At 35.2% G+C, this 17823-nt stretch overlaps 1 protein-coding gene across 1 annotated transcript; it reads right to left on the bottom strand.

Annotated features, from left to right (window-relative positions):
• Positions 1-555: 555 nt before the first annotated feature.
• Positions 556-11656, bottom strand: LOC110931169. The gene is made up of 13 exons (XM_022174576.2): positions 10531-11656; positions 10269-10441; positions 5111-6342; positions 4185-4987; positions 2960-3062; positions 2784-2874; positions 2392-2544; positions 2254-2312; positions 1692-1815; positions 1202-1522; positions 992-1123; positions 794-913; positions 556-714 (listed from the first exon to the last, which is right to left on the bottom strand). The coding sequence occupies exons 1-13, from the start codon at positions 11654-11656 to the stop codon at positions 556-558; spliced, it is 4596 nt and encodes a 1531-aa protein (XP_022030268.2).
• Between the last annotated feature and the right edge of the window lie 6167 nt (positions 11657-17823).

Consider the following 17823-nt stretch of genomic DNA (forward strand, 5'->3'; position numbering starts at 1 on the left):
ATAATAATCTAATAATGAAACCAGGATCAAGGGTATTATAGTAATTTGTGTTCTAATAGGTTCTACCATGATTGAACTAGTTTAATACCCGTCCGTTGGACGGCTTACGCTAACAATGTAACAAACAAAGATAATGTATATTGACGGTGTTCAGTAACGCTTCTCCTTTTCTTCTTTTCCATATCCTTTTTTGAAAAGGTTGCTACCATCTAACTTTTTCTTTTCTTCTTTTCAAACCACTAAACCTCATTCTCAAAACACATTATCCAAAAACTATAAAAATGACATATTAACTTTTAAGAAGTCAAAAACTTAAAAGGAGCTCAAAATAAGCAATCCCAAACACCCACATTAAGTGGACACAAATGTAAACAACATTATAAACAAAAGCACCATTTTTAACTTATAAAAGGAAAACGAACGTGAACAGTGTACAACCACACAACAATATAAAATAAAAATGACAGAGTGACAAAACATGAAATGGTGTCATTTTAATGCAAAAGTAAACGGTAGGCACCACTGTGGGAAAGTGTTGTAACAGTCAAACATGGTTTACTCCCTCAATTTTTTCGGCTTTTGGATCGTCCTCTTTAACCTCAAAGATGGCCTTTTTTCGACTTGTTGACTTGATGCATGGTGCCCATTTGTCAAAGTTGGTGTATTTTTTGCATCGTCTACTGAGGCAACCTCATGGTTCACATCAACAACCACCTGAAAGTTGTTATACAAGTATGAGTGTAAGGAATACAAAGTATAGATATAAAGTTTCTTTACATGTAAAAACGATTACCGATTCTTGTTGACTTGCTGCAGTGTGGACATATGATGAATTTGGTGTGCATCTAGCATCATCTACTGCGGGACATTTAGAAATGTCAGTGTCGACCTCACGTTCCACATTATCAACCACCTAAAGTTGTTATACAAGAGTGAGTGTAAGGAATATAAAGTATATACACAAACCTTGTTTACATGTAAAAACAATTACCGATGACGTAGTTTCTTCTTGCTGATTCGTTGTCTGGTCCGCATCTGACAAGTTTGGTGTATTTTTGGCATCGTTTGTTGGGGGAGACTTAGAAATGTCATAATCAACCTCATGTTCCATGTCAACAATCACCTAAAGTTGTTAGACGCGCATTTAGAGTAAGGAAAAAAAGTAAATATACCAAGTTTCTCTACACGTGAAAGTGATTACCGATGACGTCGACGTTTTAGATTGTGTCGGCGAAACACGCGGTCCCCATAATGACTCGTGTACCATGTCCCATTCGTCATCATTGATCCGAGCTAAATACTCGGTAGTTTCGTCATGAAGAACATCAGCATAAGGACATGTTGAAGGAAGTGTAGTGGTAGCAAGATTATTGATTTCGTCACCCAAGTATTTTGATACGGTGAAGCGTGGACTATAAGTAGGTGCCAAATTGTATTCATCAACTTTTATCCTAAAGATTACATGCTGAGCACATAAAGTATCCATCAAAAATTCATATATCCAACACGGATCATCAGGACCCTATAAAAAACCAAGAAACAACATTATACATTAACAAAAAAAAAAAACATAAGCATGAAAAAAAAGGGAATAAAAACAAACATGAATGTGTATATAGACATGGGCATATTTGGGTATATATGAATGGGTATATGACGTGATTAGTACATGATAATATATAAAAGTATACCTCTGATAAGCTCTTTACAATCAATTGTTCAGCCGTAAGTTCGAGAAGAAGATTTGCAGCATCGTCAAAGAGAACACATGTAATCTCTTTTCCTTCGTTCCATAATTCGACAGCCAGTTTATAACTGAATAAACAAAACCGATAAGAATATATAATATGTGTGTTTTAATCAGGGATGAGCAAATGATTCCGGGTACCAACCTGAACCGAAACCGAATCTACCGAACCGGGTACTTTGTCATTACCGAATCGATACCAACATGTGACACTTTTCGGTCTCGGTTAGGTTACAGTTTGGTACCGGTAGTTACTGATTTTTTACCAACAAATATTGGTACCATACGGGTATGGAACCGTTCCGTACCGGGAACATTAGGTATCAGTTCGGTACCCACTTTTGGGGATTTTCGGTACCGATTGGTACCGAGCTCATCCTTAGTTTTAATAACTTATAGAAACTTACGATTGGCGTGGGTTGACGACATATCTGTTGCATGACGAACAAAGGTATCGTGCATCAGAAAAAGTCGTCTTCTTGCGACATATGGTACACCGTACGTACTTCCAATCCTCCTTCAAATCAACACCAATTATTGTGCCTTCGACATTGTACATTTTTCCCTTTAATAAGATAACTGAAAATTTTAGCCATGACAAACAAAAGGATGCTGGTTGTAGAATAAAAAAAATGACACGATACCTTAGGAAGACCTTTTTTTATATAATCAGAGATGTCAAGGAGACTAACAACGCTCATGTCCTCGTTGCTTTGTTCATCCACTGTGAAAGTGACAGGCGGCACCTCACTGTTAACATAAATAAAGTCATTATATACAAGTAGACTAATTGTTTGCTATAATGAAAGCAAAATTATGAAAGTATTGCTATACATGTTTTTGAAGGCCTCAGTGACAGCAGGGAAAGGCAGATTTAGATAAAGTTCAGTTGCAACTGTTGACACTAAACACGGACCCCCTGGTATAATGTGACACAAGTATATATAATTTGAGATATTAAATGATGTAAATAGATAATCTTTTTTAGAGAAAACATACCGTCGAACAATCGGACCTTGCAACCAGTCAAAATTACCAAAACTTGATTATTTCCATAACTGCGGATGGCCTCGTTAGTAAACTTGAGTGCAGCTTTGCCCCATAACGTAACACGAAGTTTGTTGCCACTATATTGTTTTAAGCAACAATGGAAAAAAACTTAGCTAAACTATACAACTAACATATACAAACAAAATGTACTATAAAGTTTACCGCTCATCAGATAAAACTTTGTGACGCATCTCCCAATTACATGATTGAATGGTTGCAAATTCAGTGGTAATAGGACCCCATGCGCGTAGTGCACCATAAACATCTACATTTAAAAGAATGTTACACATAATCATCTAGATAAAAATAGATGGTAGAGACGTCGATAAAACCTGTTAGATAGTGATCATCATTAATGCGTTTGGTTAGATCCTCAAATGGAGCCAAGTCAAAAACATAGCGTCTAAACAACGACGGTTCAATAGACCAAGCAGAGATTCTCGTCCACCGTGAAATTCAAGATACTTACAACGTCGCAAAGGGCGGTACAACATATCATAGGGATGGACAAGAAAGTTATCAATCATATACACACATCCCTCTTCCAAACGGTTCTTGAAAGTGTGAATCAAATTAGGAGGTATCCTTGCATGAATAGTAAAACCCTAAAAAGAAACAATGCTAAGTTCTAGGAAAAAGAATATGTTATATCACTATATATAAAAATAAATATCATCTTACGCGCTCATCTGAAAGAATGATGTCGTTAGAAAGAACACGGTTTGTTTTGGGGTTGTATGTTGTCCATATGCGTGAGACCATAACAACTATTTTCCGGTTGTCAGTACGATTGCAACGTAAGTCTCTAATGAAATTATAAGCCATGCTATGGTGATGAGAAACCTGAAAAGTTGGTGAAACATGAGTAAATAGAAATATGGTAAACATGAATAAAATATTTACAAATATAAAACATTAAATGATTACAATGGTGACAAAAAATAATGATGTCGAGTACTACGAAGTAAAATAGCACCTGTTATACCATGTAGAGAAGATAGTCCATATTTATGAAAAACTTTACAATTACCGACTATCAACTACATTCCACCACGTGTTGGTACAGATGGTAAATTGTAGAACACCTCTTTGTAAACAACATTCCTTGTTAGGTTGTTATTGCACTTCCCGCTATTGTCAACGTAAAACCTTAGGCCATCACGAGACGTGACACGGGATGCAACCACGTATAGCTGACCATGTGTAAAGACAGGATTTACCAGGTACGCGCAAACATGTTTAAAAGTTTGTCCTTGACTTTTATTGATAGTCATAGCAAAGCAAACCTTTATAGGAAACTGCTTTCTTTTAAAAGAAAATGGCCAACATGTATTCGTTGGAGTCATATCGATCCTACCTATAAATGCCTTTTCGCCAACATGTGTACCAGTAATAATTATTGCCTCAATAACACGCCGACTTATCTGCGTAACCACCAACCGTGTACCATTACACAACCCCTTTTGCAAATTTAAGTTACGCATCAAGATAATTGGTGCACCGATCTTTAACTGTAACCTATGGTTTGAAATCCCAGAAAAGTTCAAGGTGTTAAGAAACTCGGGTGGATACAAAGCGCACATATCATCGTAGTTGTTTGTGCTTTGGCATATTTCATCAGCACTTAACAATTCTTGAATTTCACCTGGCATTTTTTCAAGGACGTGAAGGTTGATCTTATCGACCTCATCATTCGTTGGGCACAAAATGCAGCGTTCTTTTAAATAGTGAATGTCATTGAATCTGTCTATAATATCAGGAAAGGTATTGGAAACCACTGCCCCAATCGGATTGTCACAAACCGGGATTAAAAGATCGTTAGGTATTTTGATCCACGTGGCTTCATCTTCCCCTACCAATGAAATTGAAGGAAGGCGACCGGCCCCCATGGCCAAGATCCAATTGCTGAACGTTTTCATTCTTTCGCGCGAATCACTACTCATAGCTGGATTGTGTAAGCGCATATTAGTCGTCAAATGAAATACCTTACAGGCATTCCATATTGTTTCTGACTTGTTAACAACAGACGCAACAATCTGACTACGTGGTGCATGCGGAACAACCGGTAAAATTTGGCGAAAATCGCCTCCAAGAACCATGACCTTTCCCCCAAACACTCGATGTTGAGCGTCAACCATGTTATCACGACAAATATCTCTAAAGGTTCGGTCGACAGCCTCGAATCCATACCTGTGTTGTAAAGGTGCTTCGTCCCAAATTATTAGATTAGCAGCGTTGATTAACTAGGCAAGGTTACTGCCATAGTCGATCGAACAACATGAATCATTTTGAATATCTATAGGAATGCGAAACCTTGAATGTGCAGTACGACCCCCGGGTAATAACATAGATGCAATTCCGGAGGATGCAACGGACAATACAATTTGCCTACGTGCTCGAAGGCAAGCAATAAGTGTTCTCCACAAGTACGTTTTACCTGTCCCTCGGCTGCCATACACAAAAAAAACGCCCCCATTTTTGTTATTCACTGAATCAAGTATAGCATCAAACACTTGCCTTTGCATAGCATTCAACCCCCTATGTAGCTCATTGAACTTCACAGTTTCCTCTTGCACGTTATATTGTTTCTCAGCAATAATCAACTCATTGGAACCAACATCTGTTAAATGAGGATCAAGCTGAGGTAGAGCTGGAAAGTCAGCCAACGATTTATTGTGATTGTTCAAAATAGAATTTATCTCGACCAACGTGTAGTTAAGTATCTCCTCGTCCGTGAACACCACAAGTTGGTTACCTAGAAGTGTTCTTTGTTTGTAAGCAACATCTTCAGATAAGTATTCCAGACAATCATAAAATAACTTCGATAGATCACTAACAGTGCAGAATAAGAGAATTGTCACAAACAACTCACGCAATTGATCCCCTAGCTTCCACTGGTAGGCTTCACGTATAGCCTCTACCCACTCAACATCGTCTCCAAGTAAACGTAGTGCTTTACAAGCTGACATATATGTTGGATACTCGACACCGTCAACCGTACGAATTTCTTTGAAGCTACGTAGACCCCGAACAACATTTAATAACAAACGGAGATAATACTTCTCACCCATAGAAGGATTCACATGATAAATAAGACCAATAGTAGTAGCACCATACCTTGGCATCCATTTTTTATCCTTTTCATGCCACGTGTATTTAGTTGGGTACTCAACGTAAGTTAAATTTCGACCCTCTGGGTGTTCATGATTTGCCTCCATCCATGCAGTGAACTTGGAAAGGGCAGATGTTGTTCTTTGGGCTACATCAGCAACATCATCATCGTCACGGAAGTAGACTCTATTGCAACCTTCTTCATGAAATGGTAGTCTTTCAACCGCAACTGACCGGTAATTCATGTCAAATGAAAACAGCTTCCAACACGCTTCTATCGCTGAAATGTAACGACAATTAATATATTCTTCAATTTCATTTTCATTTCGTAACAATGATTCAAATGTCGTTGTACTGTTCGGACCTTCCAAGACAGCAGTAGCATGATCCGGTCCCTTGTTAAGATACGTGAATAAGTACTTAACCAACATACCCTGGTTACACCACTCAACATTTATATGGCAACCATATTTGACAAGTAGGTCACGGTTATAAGGAACCACAAATTGATTATCAAGCCTAATATCTTGACTACCAACCCTGACAGTTCTTGAATTGTTCGGCCTTTTATAACATGGCCACCCATCATTTCTTATAAACGTTTGACCACAATAGTTCTTTGGATACCCTTTTGTACATTTTTTATTATGCATACAAGTGCTGGATGGATTTAGTTCACCACATGGTCCATGCATCATTTGTGTCACACCCCGATTTCCACGTGTCACCGGTGGGCCCGGTGTGGGGTACAGTGACGTAGTTGGCATCGTCATAGACAATCAACACAATATAATAATGCACAGCGGAAGCAGAATAGATACATTTCAACTTTTAAATAAATTGCAATAATAAATATCACAGTAGTTGAAACGGATCCACAGGCGGATCAAATACAAATAAGATAAAATATTGTTCAACAGATATTTGTCGTCCGAGCTTGCGAGACTATAGTGGACGCTCTTAGGAAACAGCCAGCCTATTTTCGTATAGTACCTGCACTTAACCTTTTGGGAAAAATACGTCAGTTTACACTGGTAAATACAAATCGACTGACTCATTTTGAAAATGATTGAAAATTGATTTAAATGCACAAGGCATAAATATTTTTATTAACTTGAGATAATTATATAATATAAACTTGTGAACGATTTACATGCACTCGTATCTTTGGTGGCCCGGGATCTGCTGTCCGGGCTAAGAATTAAATGACACACCACATTAAAGAGTTATACACGCCGAGTGTACGCCTACACCCCGTGCTCTGGTCGTGGCCATCTCGTAAGATAATGCCAAGGATATCCGGGACACGGTCAATAACCCCCCAAAGCCTAAAGTAAGACAAGACTGTTTAAACGAAGTCGCACAAGCTATTCAAGACTGTACACCCATAAGGAGCAGGACTTGTGCGCCCGATCAAGCGGTATTTTAAATACCGTACCCCAAGCCCGTATAGGGAAAATAAGTCAAAATGTATTTACCTGAGCAAGTATAAGTCACAAATGATAAGTGTTGGTAGCTTTTACCGGGCCTCCTAATCTGGAACAAAGGTTTATAATTAACCTATTAGATTCCTAACGGCCTTTTATTTAAGCTTAAGCTTTGACCGGTTAGTTTAAGGATGATACGGTTTACGCACGATTAAGCGAAAGACCGGATAGAATGTGATTTAGACCCAACAAGTTTGAATACTTGTATAATATGGGTATACTAAATACATTCTGGATTTTGAAATAAAAATGATATCGTTTGACCCGTTTCGGTCAATTTACGCAAACTAGTTACGTAAACCGAACCGAACGCGAAAAGGGCGATACGGGTAGACAAATGATTCAAATGCAAGTTCCCTGATATAATATGCTTTAATTATGATATAATATCAGTAAGTTATGTTCTATATTGCCCAGAATAATTTTAAACTCAATTTATGCCTTAGAAGGGCATTTTGGTCTTTTTAAAAGATTATAAAAGAGTCAAATTAGAAATCTGAGTTTCGGGTCTGGTTCATACAGTAAATATACCTCATTTAACATATTATAACAGTAGGGTATGACCCATATATCAAATTTATCATTTAAAATCAAACTATGCACCGTAGGGGTATTTTAGTAAATTCACAAGGGCTAAAAATGCCAAAACTGGAAATCTGAGATCATATACTTATACTTACTGTTATTATATGAAAATATGCTAATTACATCAGTAGGTATAAGTCTTACATGTTTAAAACAAGTATAACGCTTACTATGCGCTTAAAACGCTAAATATGCGATTTAGAGCCGTTTCCGGGTTTATATATGAAAGCTGAGATTTTTATATTTCCAGAAGGCTCATAATAATTTATTTAACATTTGAAATCAGTAGAAAAAGGTTTCGGGTCAAAAGGATGTGTAAAACTCATTTTATGGCTTAAACGGTCAAAACCGACATAACCCGAAATAACTAGGCGATCTAGGATCCGTTCAGCCAAAAATTAATTAAAAATCATCAAAATTCCCAGAATATTATAATACATCAGTTGGTAAAAAGTTTTGCATCAAAACGTGGCCAGAAATAGGTTATACGCGAAAAGGGCCGTTTATGTAACTTTATAATGTAGTTTTACGCTAATGGCCATAACTCACAATCTGGACCACCAACTGATCCGAAATTTTCGGTGCAAGTTTATATATTAGAAATAAAGATTTCTATCCTTTCACTTTTCCAAAAATCACGTTTTATATCAAAAAGGGCAAAATAGTCAACTTTATGCATAAATCGGAAACATGCATTCGAATCGGCTAAGCATAGCCTTAATCAACAAAAATTCCAGAAAGTTTTACCAAAATAAAAATGGTCAAAAATACTCTCCAATACAGATCTCAAACATGCATGTACGAATCCGAATCGATAGTCTACGAATTAGTCGTTTTATAGGACTTTCGGCTCCGATTCGTATTTATACTATAGATTGTCGAGTTAATCGTGGTAAAATACATTCTTATATTCATAATAAAGCTATCTATGAAGATCAAACAGATTGCATGTCATTTATTTTACCATTTAAGCTATTTTTCTCAAAAATCACTTCTGTTGACTTTTTAGAATCACGTTTGACTCGACAATTAGCATGCATGTAGTGGGATTCAGATAATACCCTTTAGAGGGTTTGTTTCCCACATAAATACCAACATATATCAGGTTTCAATTCGAGAAATGACTGATTGAAACTTGTTTAATCAGAAAGTCAAAGCTTATGAACAAACAGTTTGACTTTTAGCAATAATCAAAGCAAGAACGGATTGGAGATCGAATTAGAAGCTTACCAAGGTCCTATTGATGTTAAGCTAACACTAGAAATCGGCCTTGATTTCCAGAAATGCTTCAGAGATGCTTGAGAGCTTTTGCAAGTTTGGAAGTTCTTGTTCACAACACAAGTGTTTAGTAAAATGAGCTTTGGATCAGATTTAAAGCTGAATTGTTGATGTTTGCAAGGGGTTACTGTGGCCTAGGCATGCATGCAATGTTATTGGAGCTTTTGGGAGGTGAAAACAGCTGTTATCCACTTAATTTCGGACCCAAATCGCTGCTGTTCGCGGATTCTGCACCTGGGTTTATTGGCAGCTCCAAAGTTTGCCCATTTGTTGCAGTTTTGGTCCCTGTACTTTGGTTGCGATGATTTGGCCATGAATCTTGACTCGTATACCCCCGAATCTGGTTTTTAAGAACCCTTGGACATTTACCAACATGGTAATGTCCTCGTTTAACTTTGCGCTCGCCCGAAAAGCCATAAAATTCGACGTTGACGCTTTTAACCCCTCAAGTACGGTTTTGGCCATAACTTTCTCATATGATAACGAAACTTCATGAGATTTTTATCACATATTCTAGTGAGTATATTTTAGCTTTACAAAGCTTCGGGTCTGCCAAAAGATCACTCAGAGGTATAAATTCAACATGTTGACACTTTTAGCCCCTATAGTTACGGTTTTGGCCATAACTTTCTCATACGTTGATGAAACTTCATGAAATTTTAACCACACATTCTAGTGAGTATATTTTAGCTTTACGAAGCTTCGGGTCTGCCAAAAGTTCACTCAGAGGTATAAATTAAACATGTTGACACTTTTGGCCCCTATAGTTTGCAATACTTCACTTTTGTGCAATTTCCGCGTCGTATGATCCATGAACCATCCGTTTAAGGTTATAAAAATTATGTAGGGTTATCATAGAGCCTATTTATCCATTGTTGACACTTTGGACCCTTACGTTCCATAGTTTTCACTGTTTGTCACTTTTAGTCCCTCTAAGGTATGTTTTCACATACCGGAACCTTATGACACGTGTCAAGACATTATTGGACGAAATTTTTTCGAGGTGTTACAATTTGCTTACTAACAACCGCAAAAGCAGCCGGGTCATGTAATTCAGAAGGAAGTTCAGCGGATATATATCTATCAATACCTTCCGTTGTACCAATCTTATCTGCAGGTTCTAGAAAAACCAATGCGTGACAATGCGGAAGTCCACGTTTTTGGAATTCAATTGTGTAAATAACTACAAATTGAGCAAAACATGAGTTTAGTTACAAATAATGAAATATATGTTGAATTAAAGAATGCAGAATTAAAAGGTAACTAACATACCGGCCCTCGTCTTGCCAAAATGATTTTTTTTCTTTATATCTTTGATGAGCTCATCAAGTCGAATTTTAAAAACACGTGCAAGAATGTCTGGTCTATCTGATGTTGTCTGCCCAGGTGTGGTATCACTAATGTGACGTTCAATTTCAGGCCATCTCGGGTTGCAAGTCATAGTAATAAACAGATCTGGTGCCCCAGCCCAACGGCAAATCGCCATTGCATCTTGATATTGTTGTAGCATATACCTTGGCCCCCCGGTTAATGACGCTGGTAGGATAACCCTACGTCCAACTAAGTCACACCTTGTTTCTCCATTAAATACATGATCATACAATCCGTTATATAGATCTGAACGAATCGTGGTTTGGTTTCGCCTATACCAGTTTAATTCGCTCTCCAGAACAGCACTATAAGCATCAACGACATACGTTTGAAACAAACGGCCAGATAAGTGCAATGTTCTAGCTTCAGTACCCCTAACATGTAAACGATACCGGTAGTATTCCCTTAAAGATATGTTTTTCCTCCTTGCTGACGTATTACGTGATAACGGAATATTTGGATGGTACCCATCCTCCCCATAAGGAAAGAGCAATGGATATTGCAAAGACATGTAACTTGGGTGCAACTCCGAAATGCGTTTTATAGTATAAGTATCTCGCTCTTGAATAAGGACGTCACGCGAGTCGGTCGGATTACCATCACTTGGAATTAATGCAGCTACTTCGGAAGCTGTAGGTAAGTTATATTGACGAGCCTGTGTATTTCGTGTGCCAAGCAAGCGAAGTGTAACTGGTTGCCTAGACGAATCATCAAACCTCTCCCTAGCCATCCTAAACGCTTGTACTAATGCATTATTTTCATCAAGCATGGCCAGCAAGTCAACCACCAACGATCGAAAAATGGATTCATCGGAAGATGATGGAACACAGTTTCTTAAAGCATAAAAGCGATTATCAATTTCATGTGCCGTGTCATAAATATATAATTGGGCAAATCTAGGCCGACCATCATCATGAGTTGGAAGCAGAGTGCCAATTCTATGATGGTTGTGTCCATTCAAGCGAAAGGCATATGGACCACGACTATCGTTTAATTGCGAACACACTCTCCCACCGGTTGACGTCATCGAAAAAAGCGAATTAAAAACTTTGATATGGTCTCGATAAACTGATGACTGTGGCTCACCATTGCGATTCAGCAAACTTAGCAATAGCTGCGGAGGATTCATAAGTAAAGGTAAAATGATATTCCCCTCACCGCAACATAAGCTGAATCTAGGAACAGACGGCGCAAAATGTTTCAGAGTTCGTTCTGAATACCACACCATTGCATCACAGTGCGAACATACATGATCTGCATCACCACAGTCCCAGTACGATTCAACGCGACCTAGTATAGGAATGATCAAAGTGTAAGTGATGATAAAATTACCAAATCAACATAAAAATATTAAAAAATATGGATAATGGTAGGAGCGTTACGTTGTGTGTTTTCATCTTGATACTGGCCATATGCACCATGTAGCATTTGGTTTTGAGGAGTACATACTGGGCCATTTGAATTCAAACTGACACAACTTGAGGGAGATGCTACTGCAGAAGTTGCTGGAGTTAAAGGACCTATTGTATTTCTACCACCAGCAGTACGGCGTATTTGTGTAGGTGTATTGTCATTATGCAAAGAAACTGGCCGATCTCGTAAGCGAGGACGACCCATTCGTCGCGTAACTTGCTAATTGTCCTTGCGAGCAGAAAATATATGTATCGTGAGATAGCTTGTGTGGGACTAACTGTGATCAACGCACATTTGTTACATTTGTGTAACAAAACCTACGATTTACCTTCAGTAGTCATATTCAGATGTGCCACATACTTAACAACTTATATACCTTGTTTCACCACGTGTCAAGCAGCTTATCCAATTCATATTATTACAACAGTGGCATAGTTCAACATTAAAGATAAAAAAAAGATGCATAATACTTTAAATCACCAGAGACAAATAGATAACGCAAGAGATTTTATCATACCTGTTGATTAGCAGGATTGAAACTGTAGATTGAGTTGTCGAACTTGATGAATTGGCTCGTAAGTGAATTCAACCTAAGAATTACACGATAATTGATTAAGGAAGTGGTTAACAATGCTAAAACACACTTATGAAAACACTAAATAATAGATACCTTTTTTAAAACAACACTTGGAATACATAAAATGTTTATAGGAAAGTTTTTGATTACCAAAAAATTAGGCGATAATGGGGAGTGGAACCGTAAATATAGAAGTTAATTAAATGTTTCAATAACCACCTTTAAAAAAATAAAATAGTTCTTGTTTTCTAACTTCTATCAATAACCACCTTCTAATTTTTGTTACAATTAATGATTTCGAGCTATATTGTTTTACGAAAAATGAATCTGGTATTGAATCTGATCCAATGAATATTCAATGAGACCTCTCATAGTTGGTTTGCTTGAGATATGAAATTCTAAACCTGAATTCGAATTAGATTGGAAAAAACCTATTCAAATTCGGACAGAATTCTAAATTCAATTTGATGGAATTAAGTCATAGATTAAGTTTTATGTAAGAATAAACCTTTGACTTTTTTTTATTCACTTAAATGAGTCTAAAAAGTTAATACTCAATTTCATAATATTAGAAAATTCTAGTTTGGGAGTTAATCACAAGAATTCGTTAGAATGTAATACAAAGCGGACTTTGTTATTACCAATTACTAAGACATATGGTTTCGCTTATGATTTAGTGAATTATGTAAAGTGTCCATCTAAGGACTTGATTCTTCAATGCACTGCATAATCCATTTTATATAGTTTAGGTGCAAAACAAAATAATAATAATACCCAAATTGAAAGCTAAACAAAATCTAAGCACAAATTAAAAGGTGTAATAAAATCATTAGCGAAGGGTACTAAGAAAGGTGCATAAAATCAAAACACAAATAGTATCGTGCAAAAAAAAAAAAGAAACTTGGGATGCAAACTAAACAATTCAAAATTGTTTCAACATGAACACGGACTCCAACGACGACAACCGAACATTCTAATATCATGCGCCTCAGGCATGTTTGGTTCAAACACGACCGTACTGAAATCTGTAGAGCGCAAAACATTCCCTAAAAGTGGAACAAAGCACGTGTAAGTAAATAATACCACACACTAAATGAAAGTAATTAAAAAAATTTAAAGAGATTATATATGTAATAACATACATCCGGGCTGACGAACCAACTTGACCCGAGACACATACAAAATAGATTTTCGTTTTATTTCCCTATAAGTTTTTAGAATATCAGTACGCCTCGTGTCGTATAAAGATATCCGCATTATATGACCGCTGTCACAAGTAATAATTTTGTTAGAAACCAAAAAAATCTTACTTACAAATACAAAAAAAAAAGTTTGAAAGTTTTGAAAGATAAAAACGTACGTCACGTCTTGAAGAAGAATAACAAAATGAAAATGATCCTTTATACGCTCACCCGTGACAATTCTCCCTACAACATCTATAACGAAGTTAATTATTTTTTATATTATGTATTAAAAAAGCATAATATACAAATATATGTGTAATGAACAACTTATATGTACCGATCATTAGTTTAACTGATCTCCTATCGTGCATCAGAGTTTTGATAGAGGGAACTAACGGATACAGACGGAACCCTCTTGGGACATGGCTCAAGAATGGAATAAGTTTAGTATATTCACTAATTACGATCTTGAAGTCACCAAAAACCAAGATGTGCCTTTCATGTTTTGGCCACTCTTTGTATTCGAAGTTTTCAATTTGGAAACGGCTTAATACAAACATGTTGCCAACCAAATTCATGTCATCGTAAAAGTGAATTAAAGATGCTGGGATGAATGTGGCTACTTTTTGTCTCTGAAAGATGAAGATATTTTTAGTGATTTAAGTAAGAAATAAATTTTTATTTAAAAAGAAAGAAAAATGACACTTACGGCTTGATCAAGAAAGATAACCAATAATTTGTTTTCACCAGCGATAGACAAAACAAACTCGACCCAAACGAATGTAACGGTATACCAAACTCCGTATTGTGTGAGAGATGAAAAATAGTCAACGATGGAATGCACATCCATTATCAATTAGACCTACAACTTTAATGATATATGACAAAAACAAAAATTGAATGTTGTTATAAATAAGTTATATTATGGTGACTATCCACATTCTAACTCCCGTCTCTTCATATCCTTTGTATTAATGTAAGAACACTATATATAGAGGTTCTTTGTATCGCATGTTTACATCTCAATGAATAATATTTCTCTACTCTATCTTTCTCTCTGTGTTCCTTTGATTATGTTCATATACTAGTCGCTAGTAGGCCATTGTTTTACAACACGTTATCAGCACGAATTGCTTTCTGAAGTTGGATCGTATTAGTGTAAGCGTTGTTGCTTCACGAGGATAGACAAGTGTTTTCGCCGGTCTCTTGTACGGTACATCCTTTCACATTCTTCATGTTATTTAATTGATTATTCTATCTGTGTGTCCATATTTATCTTTTTACTATAGATCATATTCTTGTGATAACCTAAAAGTAAGAGGTTAGATTACCTAAAAGTAAGAGGTTAGATGATTACAATCAATTACTAGTATCGTTTTAAAATTGATTAATCTGCGTTCTTTATTGTCAAAGATATGTTAGTTACTTGATTTGCGTTAATTGTTATTTTAGCTCGTTGTCTTTAATATTTCAATTTGCGTTAATTTTTATATAGAGTTTCTGCTAATTTATGTTAGCTTAGAGAATTTATCATCAGGTTTCTTTTTTTCAATTGGCATTTATATTCTTTAAAACAAGACTAATTATATTCCATTATTAGTTACATCATATTGGTATTTAGTAATTAATTTTGGTTCTATGATGACACTTCACCATTTGTAATTTCTTGATACACAATAGGATATTTTGATCACAATTTTTTTAGTTCGATCGTTTCATGTTTAGATTCGTGTTATATTTGGAATTTTGTTATTAGTTTTTTTAGTTTTTATATGTTTGTCCGATTAATTATTTGGTGATGTATTTGAAAAAAAAAAATCTCCTTGGATGATTACTAATTGAAGTATTTAAATGATTTGGAATTAGCCTTAAGAGATAGGAGTTTCTTTTTAATAAGCATAAAAATCAGTATATACATTAGATCTAATCAAGTTATAAATCATATAACTTAGCATATATATTAAATAGAATATGTTTTTCTTGTGCTCGAATATTTTTGTTTTTTTAAGTTTGGGAACATCAAAGCATATCTTGGTGGGTTTTTTTTTCATCGTTAACTTAATTAATCTTATTATTGTTTTTTTTATTTCATATTCATGGGTGTCCATATACATGGTAGTATGTGATTGTATAAGATTATCTGACTGAGACATATAATACTTCTCAACTGATGTCATGTGATGAGAAATGGATTTTTGTTTGTCAAACCTAATATATACTCCCGAAGTAGTTATATCATTAAAAAGGTATGAAAGGTTTGAAGAGATTTGATACCCATGGGCAAAGAATGAAAATTCATGAACATTTTAAAATATGGAAGATGAAAAGTTATCATTAATATTTATTAAATTGGATTTATCACAACATATAAATGAATATTCATTATCTTAGTTTTTTTTATTATTGAATTTAATATATTATTAATATGAATGAATCTTGCTTTATGTCTATATAATTAAGTTATTTATGTATGGGATATAATTCGGTATTTTGTTTTCAATATATACTTTATCTTCAACTTAATTACTTTATACTTTTAATTATGGGATAGGAACTCGCTATCAAGCTAAGCAACGTATTTATTTATTGTATACAAAATTAAATCAGTATATTATTTTAAAGGTCTTTGCTTAGATAAACATGGAGTTGTATTCTCATACATATATTAGTTTCTATCATATGTTTAGATAAAAGATGTAATTTTAGAAAATTATCACATTTCATTGGGAACACTTAGTCATCAAGGTTTATCCATATTCTTTTCTTACGATATTATAGAATATATAACTATGAAAAAGAAATAGAACCATCAGACCTAAATAATTGTACGTTGGAGTTATAATATTTTCTTTTTATGGTTCTCTGATTCAATAAAGAACAATTCTATTCGTGCTAGTTTGATATACATAAAAGGAATTAATTGAGATTTCAGTATGAAATCTATATGCATGCATATATAATTGCAATTTATGATTCATGATACCTTTCATTTTATATCCATTATCTCCTTTATGGTAAAAACATTATATTGAAAAACATATATGACATTGCCTAATGATGTCTAATGATTTTCATTTGGAGATTATCATTTATATAGATATTACTGAATAAGGCTAACAAAGACCAAAGTTGTGTATTATTGTCATTCCCATGGAAGTTTATAAGCATGCTTAAAAGACCCATTTATTTGAAATAAATTGAAGTAAAGACATGACATATGAAGTGTGGGTCTCACGTAAGCTCGTTATAAATTTATGGAAGCTCGTAAGATTTTCGATCGACAAATTTTGTTGTCTCAGTCATATTACTACTTCTTGATTTTCATCATCTAATGAGATATATAAGAAGGTTGAAAAAAATTCCACTTGTCAAACCTCAAATGCACTCTAGATATATAAGGTTTGAAACAGTCACCATGAAAGTTTTGTGACTCTAATCCATTCCTTGAAGTGAATGTGATGATATACTGATTAGTATAATGGGCGTGATTATGTACATAGTGAAGAAATTGTAATGATGCGACCATGAAAGTTATAATCCATTCCCTGAAGAGAATATGATGAAGAAAATATCAATTTAAAGGTCATGATCATGTACATTAAAAAAAAGTTTAACGATACCCATATTGATAATGAGATTAAGCATGCTAATAATGAAATTGATAGCAAGAAGTAGCGCACTGTGAGATTGAATATACGAGAATAAATGAAATGGGAAAAGACGTAAAACATAATAATGCATTATCATCTCGTATTTAGTATCGTGTATTAAACAAACATGAGTGCAAGTAAAGTATATATGATCATAATTATTTAATGATTGGCATGACCGGCCAGACCATACCGAGTCATTAATGATGATGTGAAAAGTATTGAAAAACCAGAAGATTCGTCTTGATAATTATACATGTCATATTTGCTCTCAAGTGAAGTTAAGTATTGATCAACAAAAGTAGGGTGTGAATCCCCAAATATTCTGGAAATGATTATGAAAATAATTATAAAAACATGATACCATTTA

This window comes from Helianthus annuus, chromosome 3, assembly GCF_002127325.2.
Source record: "Helianthus annuus cultivar XRQ/B chromosome 3, HanXRQr2.0-SUNRISE, whole genome shotgun sequence".
Classification (NCBI taxonomy): Eukaryota; Viridiplantae; Streptophyta; class Magnoliopsida; order Asterales; family Asteraceae; genus Helianthus; species Helianthus annuus.